The 26,696-nt window shown below is 43.6% G+C and overlaps 1 protein-coding gene across 1 annotated transcript in view; it reads left to right on the forward strand.

Annotated features, from left to right (window-relative positions):
- The window catches only part of DNAH10 (dynein axonemal heavy chain 10), a 168,315-nt gene that overhangs the window by 49,780 nt on the left and 91,839 nt on the right, over positions 1-26,696 (forward strand). Inside the window, exons 22-30 of the mRNA XM_054443987.2 lie at positions 2,743-2,859; positions 2,941-3,043; positions 4,364-4,542; positions 10,425-10,636; positions 14,276-14,429; positions 16,819-17,052; positions 19,083-19,205; positions 22,164-22,397; positions 25,028-25,251. Of these exons, the coding sequence (XP_054299962.1) occupies positions 2,743-2,859; positions 2,941-3,043; positions 4,364-4,542; positions 10,425-10,636; positions 14,276-14,429; positions 16,819-17,052; positions 19,083-19,205; positions 22,164-22,397; positions 25,028-25,251 (1,580 nt within the window). The remainder of the gene's footprint in view (positions 1-2,742; positions 2,860-2,940; positions 3,044-4,363; positions 4,543-10,424; positions 10,637-14,275; positions 14,430-16,818; positions 17,053-19,082; positions 19,206-22,163; positions 22,398-25,027; positions 25,252-26,696) is intronic.

Raw genomic sequence — 26,696 nt, forward strand, 5'->3', positions numbered from 1 at the left:
GTGCTGGGAGAGTGGTGTGCTCAGAGAAGGCATGGAGGCTCTGTGCACCCCCCAACCCCATACCTTAGCTTATGTGTCTCTTTTGTTTGGCTGTTCCTGAGTTGTGTCTTTTATAATAAATCAGTGATGGTAAGTAAAGTGTCCTTCTGAGTTCTGTGAGCCATTTCAGCAAATGGTCAAACATGAAGGAGACGTGTGTGGGGGAACCCCTGATTTTGTAGCCAGGTTGGACAGAAGTCTGTGTACTCTGGGCACCCAGTACTTGCAACTGGCATCTGAAGTGAGGGCAACCTTATGGGACTTACGCCTGCATTTCTATTGAGTATAGGCCTAGACGTGAAGTTGCTGGGTTATAGGAATCCACGTGTTCAGCTTTACTAGATTCTGCTAGTTTTCCAAAGTGATGGTACCCCTTTACATCCACACCAGCATGAATAAGGGTTTCAGTTGCTCCGTCTCCTTACAGTTTATTGATCTTTTGGAAACAACAACTTTGGTTTTTTCAAATCCCTTCTATATGTGGATATTATTCCATCATCTTCTGTCCTGTATTGTTTTGATGGAGGAGTTGACTGTTAATCTTTTTGTTGCTCCCTTTCAAGGTAGTACAGTCTAACTAGTTTTTTTTTTTTTTGGTCTGCTTTTAAGAATTTTTTTTTGGTCTTTGGTTTTCAGCAGTTGTAATATGATGTAACTAGGTTCTTTTGTTTTGTTTTGTTTTTCTTTTTTTTCCTGATTGAGATTTGTAGCACATTCAAAATCTGCAGGCTGATGTCTTTACCTAGTTTTGGAAAATTAACAGTTTTTGCCTTATTTTTTTTTTCCCTTCTGGAACTCCAATTCCACATATGTTGGACCTTTCTACAATACCCTTTACATCTTACATTCCTTTCTGCCTTTTCTTTCTGTGGTTTATTCTAATACTTTGTCCTAAACTTTAAGTTCATTAATTTTCTATTTATTTATGTCTGATCTGCTTTTCCTGGTTCCTTAAACAATCCTTTGAGCTCTTGATTTCAGGTATTGTCATTATCCATTCTAGAATTTCCATTTTAGAACAAAGTTTCACTCTTGTTGCCCAGGCTGGAGCGCAATGGCGTGGTCTCGGCTCACTGCAACCTCTGCCTCCCGGGTTCAAACGATTCTCCTGCCTCAGCCTCCTGAGTAGCTGGGATTACAGGTGCCCGCCACCATGCCCGGCTAATTTTTGTGTATTTAGTAGAGACGGGGTTTCACCACGTTGACCAGGCTAGTCTTGAACTTCTGACCTCAGGTGATCCACCCGCCTCGGCCTCCCAAAGTGCTGGGATTACAGGCGTGAGCCACTATGCCTGGCCATAGAATTTCCATTTTAAAAACAATTTCCTGTGCTCTACCAAAATTCTCAATTTTGTTTTTGTCTTTTGTTTCCTTTACTCTATTAAATAAAATTATTTTAAATTGTGTGTCTTATAACTCTGTCGTGATCGTTTATGTTGTCTGTGAATCTCTTGCTTTTGTTTAAGTTCTTTCGTGTCTTTATATGGCTGGCATTTCTAACTGAGTTCTTAACAGCCTATGTGATAAATTGGAGAGAGAGGATTGGAGGCGTTGGATGATGTTATATTTCATCAGAGGAGATTTATTTTTGCTTCTAACAGACACCACAACTAGGTACATTAGCAAGCTAAGCTAACCTTATTCTAGTCAGAGATTAAGTTGATTTGAAGCTGGGCTTTAGTTTATGAAGGGCTTATCTCTCTGTAATCTCTCTATCTCTTTTTTTTTTTTTTTGAGATGGAGTTTCACTCTTGTTGCCTAGGCTGTAGTGCAATGGCACAATCTTGGCTCACTGCAACCTCCGCCTCCTGGGTTCAAGTGATTCTCTTGCCTCGGCCTCCTGAGTAGCTGGGATTACAGGCATGCACCACCACCCCAGCTAATTTTGTATTTTTAGTAGATACAGCATTTCTCCATGTTGGTCAGGCTGGTCTTGAACTCCTGACCTCAGGTGATCCGCCCACCTCAGCCTCCAAAAGTGCCGGGATTACAGACATGAGCTACCGCGCCCAGCCTCTATCTCTTTATTTTTAAAAATGATTTTATACTGATTTTATTTTAATTATAAAATTTGACTTTAATATTTATTTTTATTTTACTTTATTTTTTTGAGATAGAGTCTTACTCTGTCACCCAGGTTGATCTCGACTCACTGCAACCTCTGCCTCCCAGGTTCAAGCGATTCTGCCACCTCAGCCTCCTGAGTAGCTGAAACTACAGGCTCTTGCCACCACGCCTGGCTAATTTTTGTATTTTTAGTAGAGAAGGGATTTCACCAAGTTGTCCAGGCTGGTCTCGAACTCCTGACCTCAGGCGATCCACCCGCCTCGGCCTCCAAAAGTGCTGGGATTATAGGCGTGAGCCACTGTGCCCAGCCTAATATTTCTTTTTAAAATTTCTTTTTCTTTTTATATTTACAGAGATACAGTCTCACTGTGTTGCCCAGGCCCGTCTCAAACTCCTGAGCTCAAGGGATCCTCCTGCCTCAGCCCCCCAAAGTACTGGGATTACAGGCATGAGCCATGTAATCCCAGTCTGGTCATGTCTGCCCTTAATATTTCAATCAGCTTTTGAGTTGGTCTGAATTACCTAGCCTCCTGTTGCCACAAGCAGAAGTCCCTGGGAGGTAACTCTGACCATCAATTTCAATTCCAAATTGCTGATCATTTATTGTTTATTCTGTTTTTTGTTTCCCCTAATTAGCCTCCTGATGCAGAGAAAGAACTGGTTGATAAGATTGAGAGCATGTGGTCCAATCTGTTTAATGATTCAGTGAATGTGGAGCATGCTCTTGGGGACATAAAGAGAACTTTCACAGAGGTACCTTTTAAATTTCACTTCCTGAGTAAAGATATTGAAAAACGTATTTGGGCTAAATTAATGTTACCTCGTTTTTCTCAGATTACTCGAGGCGAAATAATGAACTACAGAGTTCAGATAGAGGAGTTTGCAAAGCGTTTTTACAATGAAGGGCCTGGTTCTGTTGGTGATGATCTTGATAAAGGTAAGAATGTTCCTGTTGGTCTTACTGAGCGATCTGAGTATCAAATGTTTGAGTATGTTTTGCTTAAGAATTTTATGGCAAGTGATTATTGTGCCGTGATTTAAATATTTATTTCTTCCTCAAATACTTTTTTCTTGGCTCATTTTAGTGGTCACATAAAAAAAAAAAAAGCTGGATTAATGCGACTCATTGATTGTTGAGTGCCTGCTACCTGAAGGTGTTGAGAGAAGTGCCAAGGAGCAGCCTCCACTCCTGCAGGGGATGCAGAGGTTTCTGCTGCAGCTCAGAAATCTTAAACACCAGCAACTGCCTTTACAAATGCAGCGTCTTATCCATCCAGCCTGCCTCTCTAATGCCTGTTACATTTATTCTTTGGATTCAGATGCTTGTCCTCTGCCCTTCACATCACATAGGCTAAAATGGTGACAAGATAAAAATACTAAAATTCTATTTTTTTTTTTTTTTGAGACAGAGTCTTGCTCTGTTGCCCAGACTGGAGTGCAGTGGCGCAATCTCAGCTCACCGCAACCTCTGCCTCCTGGGTTCAAGTGATTCTCCTGCCTCAGCCTCCTGAGTAGCTGAGACTACAGGCGCGTGCCACCATGCCTGGCTAATTTTTGTATTTGTAGTAGAGACGGGGTTTCACCATGTTGGCCAGGCTGGTCTTGAACTCCTGACCTCAAGTGATCCTCCCGCCTCAGCCTCCCAAAGAGCTGGGATTACAGGCCTGAGCCACTGACCCAGTCCTAAAATTCTTATTCTAAAGAGAATTTGGTAAATACCATGAGACAAAAAATTACCATGAGACAAACCAAAGACTGCTATGGCTTCCAAAGAAATGGGTGACGTTTATTTAAGGATGCTCAAAAAAGGCATCTGGGAAATGTGGCATTTGAGTAGATGATTGTGAGCAGGGATGTAGTGACGTGGAGTGGTAGTGGTCATTGGAATTGGGGGAGAAGCATAGAACTGGGAAGTTAGAGTGGTAGGGGAGTTATCAGTAGGATGATGACATTCTCAAGGGGGCGGCAAAGGATGGTGAAGTTGACCACAACATAGACCACCTCAGAGTCCCTTAAAATAGTCTCATTTCTGAATGACCTGGTTGTGAGAATTAGGCACAATTTTCTAACTGGAGGAGACTGCAGATGTCATTGGTCTTTTGGTTTTAGTTACAATGGTGCCATGATTCTAAATTTGTCTTCCCGCGTGGTTTATGAGGATGAAATTATAATTGAGGTACATTATGCATGATTTCTTATTCAATTTTGTACACCTTAAAATTGTATTTATTCATTCATCGGTGTATTTATTTACTAGGAGTAGAGCTTTTAGGTGTTTATGAAAGAGAGCTGGCAAGACATGAAAAGAGCCGTCAGGAACTGGCTAACGCTGAGAAACTTTTTGATCTTCCTATTACGATGTACCCAGAGCTGCTGAAAGTGCAGAAGGAAATGAGTGGGCTGAGGATGATTTACGAGCTCTACGAAGGACTAAAGGTGAGCATCTCCCCGAAAGCGAAGGACTCAAGTTCACTGAAGGGGATGTAGGAATTACTTAGGCCCTGCAGACTTTGATGCCACCATAATAATGAGCTTGGGTCTGACGTTGTGGAAACGCTCATTTTGGCCGCAGGGAAGGGGGCTGGGTAGTGATTGCTTATGGGTACAGGGTTTCCATTTGGGGTGTTGGAAAAGTTCTGGAAATAGGCCGGGTGCGGTGGCTCACGCCTGTAATCCCAGCACTTTGGGAGGCCAAGGCGGGTGGATCACCTGGGGTCAGGAGTTCGAGGTCGATCTGGCCAACGTGGTGAAACCCCGTCTCTACTGAAAATCCAAAAGTTAGCCAGGTACAGTGGCAGGTGCCTGTAATCCCAGCTAACTCAGGAGGCTGAGGCAGGAGAATCACTTGAACCTGGGAGGTGGAGGTTGCCATGAGTCCAGATTGTGCCACTGCACTCCAGCCTGGGCGACAAGAGCAAAACTCCATCTCAAAAAAAAAAAAAAAAAAAGTTCTGGAAATAGATAGTGGCGGTGGCTGCCTGACATTATGAAAGTGCTTGATGCCATGGAATTGTACATTTTATTTTGATTTTTGAGACAAAGTCTCGCTCTACCACCCAAGCTGGGGTGCAGTGGTGTGATAATGACTCACTGCAGCCTCAAAGTCCTGGGTTGAAGTGATCCTCCTGCCTCAGCCTGCGAAGCAGTCGGGACTACAGAGGTGCACCACCATGCCCGGCTATTCTTTTTTTATTTTTAGTAGAGGCAAGGTCTTGCTATGTTACCGAGGCTGGTCTGGAACTCCTGATCTCAAGCGATCCTCCTGCCTTGGCCTCCCAAAGTGCTGGGATTACAGGCGTGAGCCATTGCACCCAGCCTGGAATTATATATTTTAAAATGGTTAAAATGACAAATTTTATTTTTTATGTATTTTAGCATCATCATAGAAAAGAAAACTCTCTTTGGAGGTCAAGGGCTTTGTTAAGGCATGGGGTAAACTGTTTAGTTGCAAGCGGAGATTAAAAGTTGCCGTGTCAGCCTGGTGTGGTGGCTCATGCTTGTAATCCCAGCACTTTGGGAGGCTGAAGCGGGCAGATTACTTGAGGCCAGGAGTTTGAGACTAGCCTGGGCAACAAGGCGAAACCCCGTTTCTACTAAAAAATACAAAAAAAGTTCTGGGCACAGTGGCTCACACCTGTAATCCCAGCACTTTGGGAGGCAAGGCAGGTGGATCACTTGAGGCTAGGAGTTTGAGACCAGCCTGGCCAACATGGCAAAACTCCATTTCTACCAAGAAATACAAAAATTAGCCAGATATGGTGGCACATGCTTGTGATCCCAGCTACTTGGGAGGCTAAGGCACAAGAATTGCTTGAACCCAGGAGGTGGAGGTTGCGGTGAGCTGATATTGCGCCACTGCACTCCAGCCTAGGTGACAGAGTGAGACTCTGTCTCAAAAAATAAAAATTAAAAGTTGCAAATGTCATGTCATTTGGGTGCCTCTCATTGGTGTATGTTTCCCATGCAAATTCATGCTATTCATTCATTTATCTATTAACTTAGTTCTTTATAGCTCAGTGCTGTGCTGCTTGGAGTGTGGGGTCCAGAAAAGGAGTCATGTCTGCCCGTTCCTGCCCTTCTTGAGTCCCCAAGGGAGACTGACTATGTTAGTCTGGGTTCTTGAGAAACAGAATCAATAGGAGATATGTGTATCTATATCTATATCTGTCTATATCTAATCTGTATCTATATCTAATCTGTATCTATACCTATACCTAATCTACATCTGTATTACATTATCTAATCTATATCTATCTGTATCTAATCTATATATCTATTTCTAATCTATATCTAATGTATATCTATAGATCCCTATCTAATCTATACCTATATCTATGAGATTTATGATGAGGAATTGGCTCCTGTGATTATGGAGGCTGAGAAGTCCCACGATCTGCAGTTGGCAAGCTAGAGACCCAGGAGAGCTGATGGTGTAGATTCTAGTCTGAGTCCGAGTCCAAGTCCAAATGCAGGAGAACACTGACATCCCAGCTTGAAGACAGTCAGGCACAGAGGTTGCATTCCACCTTCCTCAGCCTTTTGTTCTATTCAGGCCTACAGTGGATTGGGTGAGGCCATCCACGCTAGGGAGGGCCACCTGCTTTACTCAGTCCCCCGATGCAAACGCTCATCTCACTCAGTATCTCTCACAGACACACCAGCATCCACTTGACACACAGGATTCACCTTCGCACCGATATGTGAACAAATAACGTGTGCTGGAAATGAGGTGAACAGAGTCCTGAGATTGCAGAGGAGGAAGGAGAGTGGCCCACTGGCCCAGGGAGTGCTGCTAAAGAGGTGGCCTGGGAGTGAGGCTCTGAACCAGAACAGGCTTTGCCTGGTGCAGAACAAGGCTTTCCAGGCAGAGCGTTGGGCAGGAGCAGTGACAGGAGATTTGAAGTTGGGTCGTGTGTCCATAACCTTTCATCCAGACTGGTGGCTTTACCAACCATGGATGCACCAGAAAATGGGGTTGGGATGTGCGAAGCGGCCGGTGGAGATGAAGCCGTCAGAAGGGACTCCGGAGGCAGCCGGGGGATTGCAGGCAGGGGGTCCTTTAGGAGGTCACTGCCCCGGTGCTGGCGGAAGGGATGGCAGTTTGCATTTTAGGACAATTATAGAGGGAATAGAGAGGAGAGAAGATTCCAGAGATGGGGTGGAAAGTGATGAGACCTGGTGCCTGCACCAGGCAAAAAAATTCATAAAGTGAAAAACATACCCTCAGCTTTTAAAAGGAAAGGTGTCATGAGAACTGAGAACAACCACACATATGTCAAAATAAGTGGTTTTTAAATTTTTAATTTTTCTGGGTTCATAATAGGTGTCTATATGGGATACGTGAGCTGTTTTGACACGAGCATGCAATGTGTAATAATCACATCACGGGGAATGGGGTGTCCATCCCCTCAAGCTTTTATCCTTTGTGTTACAAACAATCCAATTATGCTCCTTTAGTTATTTAAAAATATACAATTATTATTGACTATAGTCACCCTGCCATTGCTATCAAATACTAGGTCTTATCATTCTTTCCGTTTTTTTTTTCTGTAGCAAAATAAGCATTTTAAAAAATCTAATATTGAGACATAGCTTGGTCCCCCCACCCTACTCTGGTCTGTGGATGTCAAGGGACATTTCATCACCTAGAGTGACTTCTACTCTCCTTGAAATTTATTTTTTCCTAGCAATTGCTTTTCAAAGTTGTGTGTTGAGAAGAGTCTCAGTGACACACTGGGTGGCTCCTGGGAGGCCGGGCAGGGGACTGTCGTCATAATCCCAGGGGATCCTGGGGTGGCAGCAGTGCGGGTTGGGAGGCATGGGTGCATCCTGGATCTGGTTTGCAGGTAGAGTCAGTGGGACCTCCTGGAGGTGTGGATGTGGGATGTGAGAGCAAGAGAACAAGGAAGACTCCATGGTTTTTGGCCTGAGGAGCTGGAAGGGTGGAGTCATTCTTAAGGGAAGACTCCAGGAAAAGAAGGTTTGGGGACGATGGTGAACATCAGGAATTCAGGGCAAGATGATGTCTGCTGGACGTTCCTGTGGTGATGTTGAGGAAGCAGCACTTGGATGTATTTGTCTGGAGTTCAGAGGAGAACTGGAGGTGTGAATTGGGAGTGTCCAGGTGTGGAAGGTACTGAGCCACCAGTTCAGATGGGCTCACCTGGTGCCTTCGTTTCCTGGGGCTGCCAGAACCAATGATTACGAATACAGACCAGGAGGCTGAAAACAACAGAAATGTATCTCCTCACGGTTCTGGAGGCCAGGAGTGCAAAATCAAGGTGTCTGCAGGGCCACGCTCACTCCGGAGGCTCCAGAAGAGGCTCCTTCTTGCCTCTTCCAGCTCCTGGTGGCTTTTGACTGTCCCCGGTGTTCCGTGGCTTGCGGCTGCGTCGCTCCCGTCTCTGCCTCCCTCGTCACATTGCTGTCTTCCCTCTGTGCCTCTGTGTCTGTTTTCTTATACGGACACCGGTCATTGGATTTAAGGCCCGCTCTAATCCAGTATGACCTCACCCTAACTACCTCTGCAAAGACCCTCTTTCCAAGTGAGGCTTCATTCTGAGGTTCTGGGTGGACGTGCATTTTTGGGGGACGCTATTCAGCCTGGTACACTTGAGAGGAGCGAGGTCTGAGCCTGGGTCTCTCCAACATTAAATGCCATGAGAATACGTCCCTAAAAAAGGAAAGACGAGGAGGAGGAGGAGTGGCCCAGGTGGTAGGAGAACAAACAGGTGAGTGTGACATCTTGGAAACGTGTTTCCAGGAGGTAGGACTGGCCAACTGCACCAGATGCTGCTGATAGACAGTGAGAAGAGGATGGAGGATTGACCTCAGTACTGCATATCGTGGAGGCCACTGGTGACAGCAACAAGAAAGTATCGATGGAGTGTGGCTGTGGAAGCCTAAATGGAGCGAGTGCAAGGTGTTTACCCGAGAGAAGAGAAAGCATGGTCCTTGCGGAGACTTCTGCGTGAACGTTCATAAACAGCATTGTTGGTAATAGCCCAATACTAGAAACAACCCAAATGCCCATTAAGTGAATGGATAAATAAGCTGTGGCTCATCCACACCACGGAATACTACTCAGCAAGGTAGAGGATTGAACCAGTTATCAGCGCATCCACACAACGACACGGGCGACTCTCAGAATTGTCATGCTGAGCGTAAGAAGCCAGATACAGAGGAATGCATATTGTATTATTCCATTCATATAAAACCCTGGAAAATGCAAACAAATTTATTGTGGCAGAACACAGATCCGTGGTTAACTAGGGGTAGGGACAGGAGGAGAGGGATGGGAGGGGTGATGACACAGGGAAATGGGGAGGCTTTTGAGGGTGATGAATGAGTTCACTATCGTGATTGTGGTGGTGCTTTCACAGGCATGCACACCTGTCAAAACTTTGCAGATCGTACCTTTAGTTATGGACAGCTTATTATATACCAGTTAATCCTCAATAAAGCTGTTAGAAAAACAGGCCAGGTGTGATGGCTCATGCCTGTAATCCCAGTACTTTGGGAGGCTAAGGCAGGAGGATTGCTTGAGCCCAGGAGTTTGAGGCCAGCCTAGGCAACCTAGCAAGACCCCCTACTCTGCAAAATAAAATAAAAAATATCCAGGCCTGGTGGTGCATGTCTGTAGTCTCAGCTGCTCAGGAGGCTGAGATGGGAGGATCACTTGAGGCCAGGAGGTTAAGGCTGCAGCGAACTGTGATCACACCATTGCACTACAGCCTGGGTGGCAGCGAGACCCTGTCTCAAAAAAAAAAGTAATTTTTACATTAAATCTCGGGAAAATATAACACAGAAAATCTTCTCTTTACAATCATCAAGTAGGAACATGTTTTATTGTCACTTCTTAGCCTCAACCTGATGGTTTGTAAACAGATTCTTGGATTAGTGATCTAATGTGTAAATATTTTGTAACCTTAACTGCTTTTATCAGGGAAAAGAAGCAAGCTATCACAGCACCTGAATGAAGTACATCCTTTAAGACCCACGCAACTCCCTGATTTAAAAAACACCTGTTACTTACTTTATACCTCTCACTTTTGTCTTTAGAAATGGAAGATGTATTTCTGGATCCCACACATCCTCAGATACAGAATTATTTTTGCAAAAGCTTACAGAAAGTGGAATTCTTTTCTTGTTGTTTTAGATCCTTGTAGTCAACCCCTTGTTTGTGAATTTCAGGTAGTTGTAGATGGATGGGTAATACTTTAAAATATCTGAACGTGACTAAGAGTCAAGAACTTGCTCTCCTTGTTGCATTTCCAAAGGGGTCTTTGTTGATGGAGCTGTTTCTTGCACGTTTCCAGGTTGCAAAAGAAGAATGGTCTCAGACCCTTTGGATCAACCTGAATGTGCAGATTCTCCAGGAAGGAATTGAAGGTTTTCTCAGGGCTCTCAGAAAGCTACCTCGGCCAGTCCGTGGCTTATCAGTGGCCTACTACTTGGAAGCGAAAATGAAGGCATTCAAAGACTCGATTCCTTTACTTCTTGACTTGAAAAACGAGGCACTAAGAGACAGGTTTGTTTTGTCCTCTGTCCACAGATGTGAAAGTGTGGGAGGAGCTTTTAGTTAAAATTGTTTCCCTTAGTACATTATCTTTGGTCTGATGATGAAGCACACAATTTCAACAATGCTGCAGGGCTATACATGGGCATGAACGACACAGTTTTATAATGTTGTTTCTACGTAAAGTGTCTATAAAACTGTCAACCACAGGATTCTTTTAAAAAAGAAAGATCCCAGCAGGAGCAAAGTGGCATTTGCAGTTGCTTTTCTTGAAGATTTAAAAAAATACGGTAAGTGGCCTTGATCAGCCCCATCCAGCAGACATCAAAAGGGAATCACATATGTAATTTACAGTTTTTTAGCTGCTACAGTAAAAGAGTAAAAACAGGTGAAATTAATTTTAATAGTATATTTTAATTAACTCAATATATCCCAAACATTATTTCAACATGTAATCAACATGAAGCATTTATTCATGAGATATTTTACATTCTTCTTAAAAAATATGTCAAAGTGCAATGTGTATTTTACACCTATAGCCTATTTCAACCTGGGCTTGCCCCGTTTCAGGTGCTCCGTAGCCACGCGTGGCTTGTGATCACCTTACTGATGGGATAGCCAGCCCTGTGGGTGGGACAGAGGGGGCATGGGTCTGTGTTTATTTGGTGATGGCACCACACGGATACAAATTAGTAGGAGTTACAGTCCTAATTTGTGAGTTATGCTCCCGCTCATGTGTTCCTCTATTCCTCTGTCATGTTTTCCAAAGTGTGATCATCTAGTCATGCCGTGACATCAAATGACTTCGTTTTCCCTAGTGAGAAAGTCATCCCTTGTTTGGTTCCCTTCCCATCCTTGAGTTCACATTGAAAAAGTCTCTCGTAAGTGCTGGCTTGTCTTCAACACCTGTTACATCTGTCTCTCCCTCTCAACAAGGAGCAGGCAGCCCTCAGGCCCTGGTGACGTGGAGTCTTAGCCCTCTTTTCACTGTCTGCTGGCTTCCCTGGAGCCCTCACCTTTACCTTTGCAGACTTCAGTTTCCTCGTCTGTAAAACTAGGTAGAAGTAGGCACTTTCTAGCTAAAGTTCCCAGTTTTATGATCCCATAACCCAGTGTTTCTCAAACTTTGGTCCTGTCTCATCATTTTTGTCAGATCTGAGTATCATCTATGCTGTCATGGCTTTATATTTTTCTTCCTATCAGTTTCTTTTTTATGGAAATGAATGTTATTCTAAAAAGAAACTTACACCACCACTGTAAAGAGAAAACCAAAAGCTCATGCCAGAAATAGAAAGTAATTATATATATATAAAAAAACTAGCTCAAAACAGTCGCCTGTCTCTGAGCCAGAGGCCTTTGCTCTAAGAAAGGTGAATGACCCTGGGGAGGGGCTGAGGACACAGCGTACGAATTAAAGAGGAAAGAAACACAAAAGGTGGCTTGCCAGTCAAAACAGGTTTATTTTAGAGAAAACAAACCTGAGAGGGGATTCTGGCCAAGTTAGGTCAGAGCCACACTCTCTTACAGACTAAGAGTTTTTAAGGATTTACGGTGGGAGAGTTTATCCGAGGCTTGGACTGCTTCTGGGTCTCTTTGTTGTGCTTATCTGGGAGGGAGAGTTGTGTGTCTATTCCCATGCATTTTTCTGCAGCAGCAGGCATACCCGCCGAGTCTGCTTTTAGCTCCCCTATCTTAGTGCACCTGAAGGGAAAGGAATGTTCTTATTAAGGTCCACTGTTTTACTGGGACCCATCGTATAAGGGTGAAGTTTGGCAGTTACCCAAGAGACTTCCTTCTCTCCTCCCTCTGTGCCTGAGCTGTCTTGTCTATGTTTTCCTGTCTGCTCTTTCTGGTGGCTTGTAGTTAGAAGAGAAATGATTTCCTTAAAATGCATGGGCTGGAAAGGGAGCTGGACCTTAAAGTGGCGGTGTTTGTCCAAGATGAGGGTGCTCCTGCTCTGTCACACAGAAGCACAAAGAGGAGACTTTCCCTTCGATGTAATTTACTGTAATTGAAAGGACTGGGCGGGAACTGGAGAGGGAATCACTCTCTCCCAGTGACTCAGGACTGTGTCATATTGAGTGTGGACCCTCTAACTGACCACCAGGGTTATGTCACAGGCTGGGCCCAGGTCCGCTCTGCCCACATGCAGTCCATCAGTCGCCGTGACATGGGTTTTGTGAAACAGAAATATTTATTTGCAAGGCTGCCAAGCAAGGAGGCAGGCAAGCAGCCCTCACATCTGCCTCCCTGGAGATAAGGCTTAGGGATGTTTAGGCGTTAGGGCAGTGGGGTGGTCGAAGTCGAGGGGGAAGGTGGTTGGTGGTGGGAAGAAGGAAGTAACAGGTTCATTCTGAGCAAGTGCAGCTGGGGTTCACAGCATTTCACAGGACATAGGCCCAGAAAGTGGGGGCGTCAGCATGGCCTGAGGGTGGAGTTTTTCCGCCTCTGGGGCACTTGCATGGGCCCAGGTGAACGGTCAGTGGTCTCAACCAGCTGGAACTGGACAGAGGAGTTGGCTCAACTTCCTGAAAAACAACCAAAGTCACCATCGCCATAGTGACCTGTGAATGTTATCCATAGTAGCCAGTGAAGGTTAAGGTTCAGCGTTCAGTGGTGAGGCCTTCAGCTTCACGGGAAAAGGGGGAAAAAAATAAAAAGCAAGTGACCATAAGCCACAGAGCAGGCACTGATGACCCTTACCCTTCAGTTTCAGTTCTGACACCCTCCTTCCTATCAGTGCTGTGCTAGGCCAGGGGGTTCAGAGACCGATGAACCAGTAGGGCCTCCTTTCTGACCATTTCCATGGCTGTGTGTGTGTGTGTGTGTGTGTGTGTGTGTTTACAACACTCAGTGATTCAACACTTGCTGCTTACGTGCTGGGCACATGGCGTTCTGCTGTCTAGCGTCATGCTTAGCTGCCTTACTCACACCCATTCCATATACACAGAACTAAAACATGGGCAAATTCACAGGCCAAATGCAAACCTTAAAGGAAGGCCAGTCAGGTGAAGAGCAGAGCTGCCCCTGTTGTGTCTGTGTGCACAGGAGTCTGCCCCGACTGTCCCGTCTGAATGGGCCCCTTCGTACCTCCTCTGGCACGCTGCAGTTTTCTCATAGTACTCAAAACCCTATGTCATTATTTAATTTATAGATTTGTTTATTGTTTGTTGTTTGTCTCCCCAAGTAAGTGGCAGGTTCCCTGAAGCTAGGGGCTTTGCCCTTGGTAACTGTGTACCCCAGTCCACTGCCTGGCATGGAGTCAGCACTGAAATATTTATCAAATGCACGAGAGCTCATAATTTACATGAGGCTCTCAAAAAGGCTGAGTGATTCAACAGAGGTTGAGGTCATTGGTCGAGAGACTATGACAGAAGCAGTTCCCAATAATTAAAAGTTGTGTATTTGATGAGAAGGCCGTGAAGACTAGTGTATATGGTATTTTGCAAGACATTGTTTTCAGGTTTAACTCTGGAGGCCAGTGGGATTTTGGAGAACTTTGGGAATATATTTCTAATGATGTCCTCATGTTGCAGAATTTCATTATAAGAAGTTTACAAAATGAGATTTGTCCTATGATTTAAATGGGAATAATTGAACTCCTCACTAAATTCAGTAAGCATGAAGATTTGAATGCTGATGTGCTTTCAGGCATTGGAAAGAACTTATGGAAAAAACGTCTGTCTTTTTTGAAATGACCGAAACGTTCACCTTGGAAAATATGTTTGCTATGGAACTGCACAAACACACGGATGTTCTCAATGAGATTGTCACAGCAGCAATCAAAGAGGTTGCCATTGAGAAGGTAAGACTTCAGTTAAAAACAGGCTGGAGAAAACAGTCTTTTTTTAATTCAAAGAGAAAAGAGGGAGAACTCATCTATACTAAAAAAAAAAATTAGCTGGGCATGGTGGCATGCCTTTAGTCCCAGCTTCTTGGGAGGCTGAGGTGGGAGGATCACTTGAACCTGGAAGGTGGAGGCTGCAGTGAACTGTGATCACACCATGGCACTCCAGCCTGGGTTACAGGGTGAGACCCTGTCTCAAAGAAGAAAAACAAACAAAAAAGAGAAAACATATTTGCTCTAGTACCTGCTGTACTTCAGTAATAAAAAATTATTTGTTGTAGAAATAGAATTTCTGCTTTAATTACATTTTTTGTTGTTTCCAATTGTAGTTTCATTTTCCATTGTTTAAAAAATTTTTTTCTTATTTATTTATTTATTTATTTATTTTGCCATTGATTTTTAAATAGAAGTAATGGATATTCGTGATAGAAAATTGAAAAAAAATTCATAATCCCACTACCTGAAAATAATTATTAACTTTTTAGTGTGTTTCTTTCCCTACTTAAAAATGCATGCATACACATATACATATGCATACACACATACTATTCATATATGTGCACATACACCCATGCATTTGTATGCACTAACATACACGTACACAGGTACACACATACACATACCCCTACACATATATGTATATAGTCAGGTGTCACCTAATGGCAGGGACACATTCTGAGAAATGTGTCCTGAGTTGATTCGTGATTGTGCAAACAAACCTAGCTGGGATGACTACTGCACACCTAGGCTATTGGGTAGAATCTATTGCTCTAGACTGCAAGCCTGTACAGCAAGGGACTATATTGAGTACTGTCAGCCATTGTAACCTAATAGTACGTGTGTATCTAAACATAGAAAAGGTGCAGCCAAGGCTGGGCGTGGTGGCTCACGCCTGTAATCCCAGCACTTTGGGAGGCTGAGGCGGGTGGATCACAAGGTCAGGAAATCGAGACCATCCTGGCTAACATGGTGAAACCCCGTCTCTACTAAAAATACAAAAAAAATTAGCTGGGCGTGGTGGCGGGCACTTGTAGTCTCAGCTACTCGGGAGGCTGAGGCAGGAGAATGGCGTGAACCCAGGAGGCAGAGCTGCAGTGAGCCGAGATTGCGCCACTGCACTCCAACCTGGGTGACAGAGCGAGACTCTGTCTCAAAAAAAAAAGAAAATAAAAGGTACAGCCAAAATATGGTCTGATAATCCTATGGGACCACCATTATATACGAAATTCATCACTGACTGAAATGTCCTTATGCAGTACATGACTGTACATAGTACACCACATGTGTATACACATGTATATGCATGTAGACACATATGCATGCAAACACACAAAATATACATATAGTGTGCACACAGCATACCTAACATACACACATAATGTATACACATGTGTACATATGTACATAATGTACATACAGTGTACCTAATATACACATTTACACATAATATATGTACATGTATACATATACACATAATGTACACACAGTGTACCTAATATATACATGTACACATAATGTACACTATGTATTCGTATACACACAATGTGCACAGTGTAATATGCACACGTATCTATAATGTACACACATATACATATACATACAATGTTCAATGTGCCCAATATACACATGTACACATAGTATACACACATGTATACATATACACACAGTGTACACAATATACCAAAGATATGCATAATATACATATAATGTACACACATACATATGTATACACATATACATATGTATTGATACAGATTTTTTTTTTTTGAGACAGGTTCTCCCTATGTTGCCAAGGCTGGTCATGAACTCCTGGGCTCAAACAATCTGCTCACCTTGACCTCCTAAAGTATTAGGATTACAGGCATGAGCCACCGCACCTGGCCTCGATACAGATTGTTTTGAATATGGAATCCTAAGAGGCATATCATTTTGTAATTTGGTTTTTGTGACAGCAGAGTAAGCACAGGGGCAGGATCTCATAACTGTGCAGACTTCAGGGGCAGACTGTGGGGTTTAGACACTGTTTCTGGGGCTCAGTAGCTGAGCTTCATGTCTGAGCCCCAGTTGCCATCTCTGTAAAATGTGGGTGATAATAATCCCTACCAATATACTTTGAGGTATTTGCTTTGAGGACTGAATGAGATCATGTATGTGACATGCTTACCTGCCACATAGCAAATGCTTGATAAGTGACTATTATTACCATGACAGAATCCCAACTTTTCAGGAAACAGACCCAGGACTCCGATTGCGTTGGCCAAAAGCAAGCTAAGGAAGGTGTTTTTGGGTTGGGGCTCGGTCTTTTCAGTTCGTGTGCCTGAATCATTCTTTTTCTATTCCTGAACAGGCTGTGAAGGAAATCCTAGACACGTGGGAAAATATGAAATTCACTGTAGTCAAGTATTGCAAAGGCACACAGGAGCGAGGCTACATCCTGGGTTCTGTTGATGAAATTCTTCAGTCTCTTGATGACAACACTTTCAACCTGCAGAGCATCTCAGGAAGCAGATTTGTGGGGCCTTTTCTGCAAACTGTTCACAAATGGGAAAAAACGCTTTCTCTAATAGGGGAAGTCATTGAGGTGAGAGAAAAGATGAACAAAAGATGGATTAGAGCCAGTGCATAGCAGTGGCTTTTATATGAGGATATTTTGTGCTTAGAAACAAATGATCCTCTTTCATACTTTTTTGTCTTGATTTATTTTGAGGACAAGAGTGCATGATCAAAGGAATTGATCTGAGTTTTTATTTTAGTGAATGATTTTCATTTCCAAGATTCCTAATTGCTTCTTTTTCATATATCTGTTTTTCTTTGATACTGTCCTGTTCTTGTTGCAAGGATGCTTTTGCCTCCTTGATGACACTGAAAATTATACACATATTTATTTTACATTCCTTTTCAGATTTCTCTACACTTTTAAAAAAAATGTCTGTTGAGTCTCTCTTGTGGTGGTGGATTTTCCTCTGTGTGATTTTGATTTTTTTTCTAGCTCATCTCACATGTAATTTTTTTTCTTGTGTTTGCTTCACTTTGTCATCTGTTTTTGCAGCCTCTTTAACCTGAGGCCTGTCACACTGGGAAGTAGCAAGGTCTTATAGTAGGCGGTTTGGGGCTTCCTTCCTTTTGGGCAATACTTGTCCAGACTTCTGTGAGCAACCTAGGCTCACTGCACCATTTTTTTGCGGTTACCTTTTTTTCCTCCCCAGACCACAGGCAGGCACCTTGTTTTTGGCCACAATCCAAGCCTTGGGTGGGATGAAGCCAGGCCTGGTTCACTGGCCAACTGTGTGATCTGGCCTTCATCATGCCTGGGCTTCCTTTCCTTGCTTTTTTGTTTGTTTGTTTTGTCTATGACTTTGTGTTAGTGGAAGCTCTTATGTGGGATATAGCACTGTTTTTTAATTTGTGAGTTAAAAACAATTTTTTTTTTAGATGAAGTCCTGCTCTGTCACCCAGGCTGGAGTGCAGTGGTACCATCTCGGCTCATTGCAACCTCTGCCAGCCAGGTTCAAGTGATTCTCCTGCCTCAGCCTCCCGAGTAGCTGGGATTACAGGCATGTGCCACTATGCCTGGCTAGTTTTTGTATTTTTAGTAGAGATGGGGTTTCACCATGTTGGCCAGGCTGGTCTTGAACTCCTGACCTCAAGTGACCTGCCCACCTCGGGCTCCCAAAGTGCTGGGATTATAGGCATGAGCCACTGTGTTCAGTCAAAACAATTTTTTTATTGAGTTAAAATTTACATAACATAAAACTAGCTATTGTAAAGTGCACAATTCAGTGACATTTAGTACATTCACAGTGTTGTGCAACCACCACCTCTAGTTCCAGATTTTCATCAAACCAAAAGAAAAGCCAGTACCCCTTAAGCAGTCATTCCCTACCCATCTCCTCCCCCAGCACCTGGCAACCTCCAGTCTGTTTTCTGTGTCAATGGATTTACCTATTTTGGATATTTCATATAAGTGGAATGACACAATATATGATGCTTTACGTCTGGCTTTTGTCACTTAGCGTGATGTTTTCCAGGTTCATCCATGTTGTAGCATGTGTCAGTGCTTCTGTCCTTTTTATGGCCCAATAATATTAAATCATGTGGATTGATCACATGTTGTTTTTCTATTCATTGGCTGATAGACATTTGGGTTGTTTCCACTTTTTGGCTATTGTGAACAGTGCTGCCATCAGCATTCATGTACAACTACTTGAGTCCCTGTTTTCAGTTCTTTTGGGTCAATACCTAGGAGCAGAATTGCCGGGCACATGGTACTTGGCTCACTTTTTGAGTGTCTTTGGCATGGCCTGTCCTTTGTTGTTGTGGGTCACAGGTTCACCCCCTTGTCATAACTAGAAGTTTTCCTACCTGTGCTGGGCTGCATGGAGAGCTTTCTTTTGCTTTTGAGTGTGGCCATTAGTTATGCTTTCCCCAACATTCTCATTCATTTGGAGTGGAGGGGAGCTGGCCATGCAGGTGCTCACTCTGTCACTTTGCCTGGAAGGTCCTCCCACCTGAGTTGATTTGGGTCTGTCTCATGTCAGGGTGGGGCTTTGCCATCCACTCCTGGAGGTATCTGATAACCCCTGCTGACACTGACCTTTTGTACATTTACAGATTTGGATGTTGGTTCAGAGAAAATGGATGTATCTTGAAAGTATTTTTATTGGTGGAGATATAAGATCACAACTTCCGGAAGAGGCAAAAAAGTTTGACAACATCAATAAAGTATTTAAAAGGGCAAGTGACTCACTTCTATTTTAGTAATGAAAGAAGGGCAGTGATTTGAGATATTTGTACCTTTTTATTTGCACATTGTATTTTCTCCATTAGTAGCTTCTCTCTCATTTTTTAGAGACAGGGTTTTGCTCTGTTGCCCAGGCTGGAGTGCAGTGATGTGATCATGGCTCACTGCAGCCTTGAACTTACGGGCTAAAGAGATCCTCCTAACTCAGCCTCCCAAGCAGCTGGGACTACAGGCATGCGCTGCCATGCCCAGCTAATGAAAACGTTTTTTACAGGGATAGGCTCTTGCTATGTTGTCCAGGCTGGTCTCAAACTCCTAGCCTCAAGTGACTCTCCCACATTGGCCTCCCAAAGCACTGGGATTACAGGAGTGGGTCACCTTGCCTGGCCCACTAGTAGCTTCTGAATTTTTCGTGTCATTATTTATGACCCTAATCTGTCTAGTAAAAATTCCCGTTTGATTTTTAGCTGCTGGCATATGACACTGAATCTTTTTTACATTTATTATAAAAGCAATATTTACTTGTTTCAAATATTTTGAAAATGCAGAACAGTGGAAAAATGTATCTCTCATGGTTCTGTCGCTTTAATGGGACCACTTTAACATGTCAGTATATCCGTTTTGTCTTTTTCCTATGTGTATAAGTTTAAAGAGCATGATTGTAATCATATTGTGTACAACTTTATATCATAATTTTCTCTTAATATTATGAGAAACAGTTCATATTAGGAAGTCATCTGAGAAAATAATTTCATGGCTGTCTATATTCCAGTGAGTGGGCTGACATTAGTTCAGTTGATTACTCTCTAGTAATTTGACATTTTGTTTGAACAGAGTTCTTTGCTTTCATAAATAATGTACAGGTTCTTGCCTAATGCTTTTTCCATAGTTAGAGTGAATATCTTAAGATAGATTGTTAGAAAGCAAATTGCCCATGAAAGGGTGTGTGTATTTTAAAGTCATTTCCAGAAAGGGTTGGACTGGTCATCACAGTGGCTGGTAGTTAATGTGGCTGGGATTTTAACCCAGCTCTCTTGCTCTCAAAGCCCGGGTATTTTGCTACTTAGCTTTGCTGCTGTGTTCTTTAATTATAGGTGGCCAGTTCATGTTTTGATCTCTTTTATCCGCTAGAGTTTATAACTGTTTCATATAATTGTTGCATAAGCTCTTTTTTTAAACTTAAAAGAATTGTACAACACATATCAGGCTGGACGGTGACTCACGCCTGTAATCCCAGGACTTTGGGAGGCTGAGGTGGGCGATCACTTGAAGTCAGGATTTCGAGACCAGCCTGGCCAATATGGTGAAACCCCGTCTCTCTCCCCCTTTTTTTTTTTGAGACAAAGTCTCACTTTGTCGCCCAGGCTGGAGTGCAGTGACACAATCTTGACTCTCTGCAAGCTCTACATCACGGGTTCTGGCCATTCTCCTGCCTCAGCCTCCCGAGTAGCTGGGACTACAGGGGCCCACCACCACGCCTGGCTAATTTTTTGTATTTTTAGTAGAGACGGGGTTTCACCATGTTAGCCAGGATGGTCTCGATCTCCTGACCTCATGATCCGCCCACCTTGGCCTCCCAAGGTGCTGGGATTACAGGTGTGAGCCACCGTGCCCGGCTGGTGAAACTCCGTCTCTACTAAAAATACAAAAAAAAAAAAAAGAAAAGAAAAATTAGCCAGGCATGGTGGTGCATGCCTGTAATCCCAGCTACTCGGGAGGCTGAGGTGGGAGGATCGCTTGAACCCAGGAGGTGAAGGTTGCAGTGAGCTGAGATTGTGACACTACTCTAGCCTGGGTGACAGAGTGAGACTCTGTCTCAAAAAAAAAGAAAAAAGAAAAAGAAGACTTACACAAAGAATATCAATTCATTACAGAATGCTTTAGAAATTATAAAAAGCCAAGAAAAAAAAGAAAGGAAAAAAAAATACCTATAATCCCCTTGCCCAGGGTAACCATTTTAATAGTTGAGCATGTATCTTTCCAGAATGTTTATTCCTGGATAAACATACAAATAGATATAAATAAATAAATAACATTCTACAAAATAGGATCGTTCTTTTTTTTTTTTTGGAGACGAGGTCTCGCTTTGTTGCCCAAGCTGGAGTGCAGTGATGTGATCATAGCTCACTGCAGCCTCCAACTCCTGGGCTCATATGATCCTCACCTTGGCCTCCCAGGTAGCTGGGACTGCAGGTGTGCACACCCACACCCAGCTAACTTTAAAAAAAAAAAAATATATATATATATATATATATATATTTTTTTTTTTTAAGTAGAGATGGAGTCTTGTTCTGTTGCCCAGGCTGGTCTCAAACTCTTGGTCTCAAACAATCCTCCTAATCCTCCTGCCTTAGTCTCCCAAAGCACTGGGATTACAGGCTTGAAAATAGAATCATTCTTACCAATGTCATTGGCTATTTTCATTGAACAATTTGACCTATTTCAATAAATAAACATCGAAATTATCACTCACAGCAGATGATTGACCTGTTGCTAGACATTGAGGCTATTTCTTTCTTTTTCTGCTACAATGAAGAATGCTGCAGTGAATATTCTGTATATACAAATTGCTCACAGTGGAATTTCCAGCTTCCTTTACTCAGCAAATGTTGAATGGGTGCCTACTGTGTGTAAGCACTTCTGTAGGGTGGGGTGGGGCCCATCAGTGAACAAAACAAAAAAATCCTTTCCCTGCGCAGCTGGCCTTCTTATGGGATAATGAAAAGAAAAACCAGAAACCAGTTAGTTACATGTAGTACGTTAGGAGGTGCTAAGGATATGCATGTTTAAAAATGATAAAGGGATCCCCTGAAAGCCGATGGCACTGGGCAGCTTGTCAGTTTCATCTCGGCTGTGCCTGGGCTCTGGTGAGTGCCTGTTCCGGGCTCAAGAACAGTGTCCCCGCTCTCCCTGCTCACCCTGCTTGACGGCTGTCCTCTGTCCTGGTCCAGATCATGGGTGAGACCTTAAAAGACCCCGTGATCAAGAGGTGCTGTGAAGCCCCAAACCGCCTCAGTGACCTCCAGAACGTCAGCGAGGGCCTGGAGAAATGCCAGAAAAGCCTCAACGACTACTTAGATTCGAAGAGAAACGCTTTCCCGAGGTTCTTCTTCATTTCTGACGACGAGTTGCTCAGCATTCTGGGGAGCAGCGACCCACTCTGCGTCCAGGAGCACATGATCAAGGTCAGCCCTCTGGGCGTGCAGGGGCTCCCCGTGTAAGCCTTAGAACCGCCTTCGGTCCTCCCTGGTTCCCTTTGCCATAAGGTTCAACCCAGAGGGTTAAGACTGAAATGCTGCTGGAGTTGGTTTTTTGGTTTGTTTTTTGAGATAGGGTCTGGCTCTGTTGCCCAGGCTGGAGCGCAGTGGTACAATCATGGCTCATTGCAGCCTGGACCTCCCTGACTCAAGTGATCTGCCACGTCAGCTTCCTGAGTGGCTGGGACCACAGGTGCACACCACCATGCCTGGCTAATTTTTTATATTTTTTGGAGAGATGAGGTCTCACTGTGTTACCCAGGCTGGTCTCTAACTCCTGAGCTCAAGCGATGCTCCCACCTCCGCCTCCCAAAGTGCTGGGATTACAGGTGTGAGCCACCATACTCTGCCCTCGAGTTTTAATTTGAAGTGTAAGCCTGATGATATTCACTCAGTCTGAAATCACACCAGATTCAGCTGTTTTTCCACAGTCCAAAACCTTTCTTTTTATAAACTAAAAAAAAAAAAAAAACAAAACAGAAATATATGAAGACTAATATATTAAACAGAGAGGCATTAGAGGATAGTGGTTTAGCACATGGACTCTAGAACCAGATTGCTGGGGTTCAAAACTTTGCTCTATTCTGAGTTTCTGTGTGATCTTCGGCAAGTTACTTGATCTCTCTGGACATCAGTTTCCTCATCTGTGAATGGACATAACCCCAATAGTTAACCTGTTTCAGTGGAGCTGTTATAAAGATGAAATGAGTTACTATTTATAAAGTACTTTGAACAGCGCCTCCCTTTCAATGTTGGCTAAATAACGCTCTCCACTACCCAGAATTGGCACTTGTTACCATTTAGTCATATTTGGTTTGTCTCTTTTTTTTGTAAAGTTGTACAAATTTGCAATACTTTTTGTCCCTATCCCCATTCATACTTCCTCTACTTTCTTTCTTTTTTTTTTTTTTGCGACGGAGTCTCACTCTGTCGCCCAGGCTGGAATGCAGTGGTGCGATCTCCGCTCACTGCAAGCTCCGCCTCCTGGGTTCATGCCATTCTCCTACCTCAGCCTCCCGAGTAGCTGGGACTACAGGCGCCAGCCACTGTCATGAATTTGTTATGATTCCTTGCAGACCATAATTTCGTACTTTTTAAATAAATGTATATGTATCCATGAACCATTTCCTGAATGGCAGGAAACAACAGAGAACACTGTCCCTTGTGATAGAGAACAGAGGCTGGCCAGACATGATCTTTGGCTAATCAAAGCTCTTTATCTAGCGTCAGCCTGGGCAGGGGCTCTGAGCCTCAGCGCTGCTGGCATTTGGGGCTGGATGACTCTTTGCCGTGGGTGCTGTCCTGTGCATTACAGGACATTACGTAGCATCCCTGACCGCAACCTACTAGATGCCAGTAGCACCCCCTCTCTAGTTATGACAACCAGAGACATCTCCAGACATTGCCAATGTCCCCTGGTGGCAAAATCATCCCCGGCTGAGAACCAGCGTTGCACGGTAATTCCTCCATTCCAAATTAACAGAGCACTTAGGAACAAGTGCTTTCTCCCATTACTTTCCCTTTCATTAATGTGAACTTCCTTCTTAAAGTAAGATTCATATTTTCGACTGCATATTTTTCCTTTCTCAAAGGGGAGGCTTATTGAGTATTCTGTTTCCAGTTTTTTTTGTTTTTTTGTTTTTTTTTTTTGAGACAGGGCCTTGCTTTGTTGCCCCGGTTGGAGTGCAGTGGTATGATCACAGCTCATTGCAGCCTCTACCTCCTGGGCTCAAGTAATCCTCCCGCCTCAGCCTCCCAAAGTGGTGGGATTATAGGCATGAGCTGTTGTGCCTGGCCTTCTGCTTCCACTTTTGTAAACAAATATTTTACTGTTATAGAAAAATACAGTGTTAGGAATACTTCATTTACTGTTCGCCTCTTTTGCAAACCTCTGTTTTTATTCTTTGAAGCCTGTTTGTTGCCTTCCTCTCCTCTCTGATTTGCGAGTGCCTTGTATTATATGATGGGCCCTAAAGGACCCATTGTCCTAAATGTTATTCTGATTAATAACAATGATAATAGTCAACAAATGCCAAATGTTTAACAGTGTGCCAGCGTTTGACTCAGATTGTTTCATTTGATTCTCCCAAGCCCACCTTGTTAAGTGCCATGATTGTGTTTATTCCAGGCAGAGAGAGGAGAAGCAACTCACCCATAGTTGCTCAATTGGATAGTGGGGAATCTGGGATTCCATCACAGGTCTCTGTTCCCCAGCCTGGGGTGTTAATCACCCTTCCGCCTCCTCCACGTTCCACTGGCTCCTATGTCCAGATACCTCCCAACTCCAGCAGGGTTAGGGACAGAGTCTGTCTTCTTTTTCTTTCTCTTTTCAGTCCTCCACAGATCTTTGCACAGTACAGAGTAAATGAAAGTCCCCAATAAGTGTCTTTCGGATGACCACACAGGTGGGTGAATGACATCCATCTTGCCTGTGATCTCGGCTCACCGGTTGCCATTGCTTGCATCGTGGCAGCTCTGCTGGATGGAGCACCGCTGGCTGGTCTTTGATTCCAGAACTCAGTGCAGGTCTTACAGGGCTGCCTCTCCCTGTTTTGCAGATGTACGACAACATAGCATCGCTGAGGTTTAATGACGGCGATAGTGGAGAAAAACTGGTGTCCGCGATGATATCAGCAGAAGGAGAAGTCATGGAGTTTCGGAAGATCGTGCGGGCCGAAGGGCGCGTGGAGGACTGGATGACAGCAGTTTTGAATGAAATGAGAAGAACTAATAGACTAATTACCAAAGAGGCTATTTTTAGATACTGTGAAGACAGAAGCAGGTAAGGCTGCGAATGTGGATGTGCATTGCTCTATCCAATTCATAGTCATAATGGATTAATTTTAAAGGCTTGGAGTAGATTGGCTGACATTCCAAATGAGGTTTTGTTTTTTTGCAATAGGTCATTAGCAGACAGATAGTTGTCTTTATTTTTATTTTTTTGAGACAGGGTCTGCTCTGTCACCCAGGCTGGAGTACAGTGGTACAATGGCTCACTGAAGCCTTGACCTCCCTGGTTCAAGAGATTCTCCCACCTCAGCCTTCAGTGTAGCTGGGACTACAGTTGTGCGCTACCATGCCTGGCTAATTTTGTACTTTTTTGTAGAGAGGGAGTCTCACTGTGTTGCCCAGGCTGGTCTCAAACTCCTGGGCTCAAATGATCCTCCCACCTTGGCCTCCCGAAGTGCTGGGATTACAGGTGTGAGCCACTGAGCCCGGGCAGTCTTTAGTATATGTGCTGCCCAAGTGAGCACAAGATAGCAGTCTTTAAATGATCGCCGCATGCAGTACTCTCAAAGTGTGCCCCCTGGTGGCAGCACAGGGCCCCTAGGATTGTTAGAAATGCTGAAGCTTGGGTCTTACCCTGCACCTGCCCATCAGAACTCTGGGGGTGGGTCCTGAGGATTTGTGTTTTTGCAGGCTCTCAGGGGATTCCCAGCACCCTTGTCAGTGTGAACCGCTGACTTAGTGAACCACCAGAAACTAGGTGTTTAGTAGGATTATGTGTATGTAACATTGTTTCTAAAATATTTACTGAATTTCAATCATTCTTTGATTTTTGTGGCTAGAGAGGCTTCAGGATATCATGCTGAGCCCTGCCTGCTCCTAGTGGCTGAGTGCAGTCCAACTAGAAATACAGAAAGCCTCTTTGGCTAACTTGTTCTATTAGATTGAGGCAGGATCCCCTGTAAAGTTGGAGAATATTTGGCAGGGCCTTGATGCAGACATAGAATCTTTCTTGTTATTATGAGAGCATCATCCTCTTGATTTTATACACTGCCTTTTTGATTTTACAAAGTGAAAACATCTACTTAAAAATATTAGAGAATAGCATAATATTTATTTGATTATGATCCTGCTGTTTCCGAGGTACTGAGGCATATCAAAAATTTGTTTGCATCTTTATGTGGATATGTTCAGTGGTATGCCGGTAAACTGGATGTCTGGAAAAACAATTTTTAAAGCTTTGATTTAAAGCATTTGCCAATTTCCATGGTGTAAATATTCCTGTCATGGCTGATTTCAAAGCTAAATGAAATAATAGTAAGTGGTTTAACAACCAGCTTGCAAAATTCCAGAATATTCGACAGTTAGTCTTGTGACAGGAGGTGGCCCTAGCATTCATTTAACTAATATTTCTTCAACCCCTGCTCTGGGCTATTTATTATGCTAGATGCTATTTCAAAACTGAACTAGACAGAAATCTCTGCCTTCTGGTTGTATTAA

This window comes from Pongo pygmaeus, chromosome 10, assembly GCF_028885625.2.
Source record: "Pongo pygmaeus isolate AG05252 chromosome 10, NHGRI_mPonPyg2-v2.0_pri, whole genome shotgun sequence".
Lineage (NCBI taxonomy): Eukaryota > Metazoa > Chordata > Mammalia > Primates > Hominidae > Pongo > Pongo pygmaeus.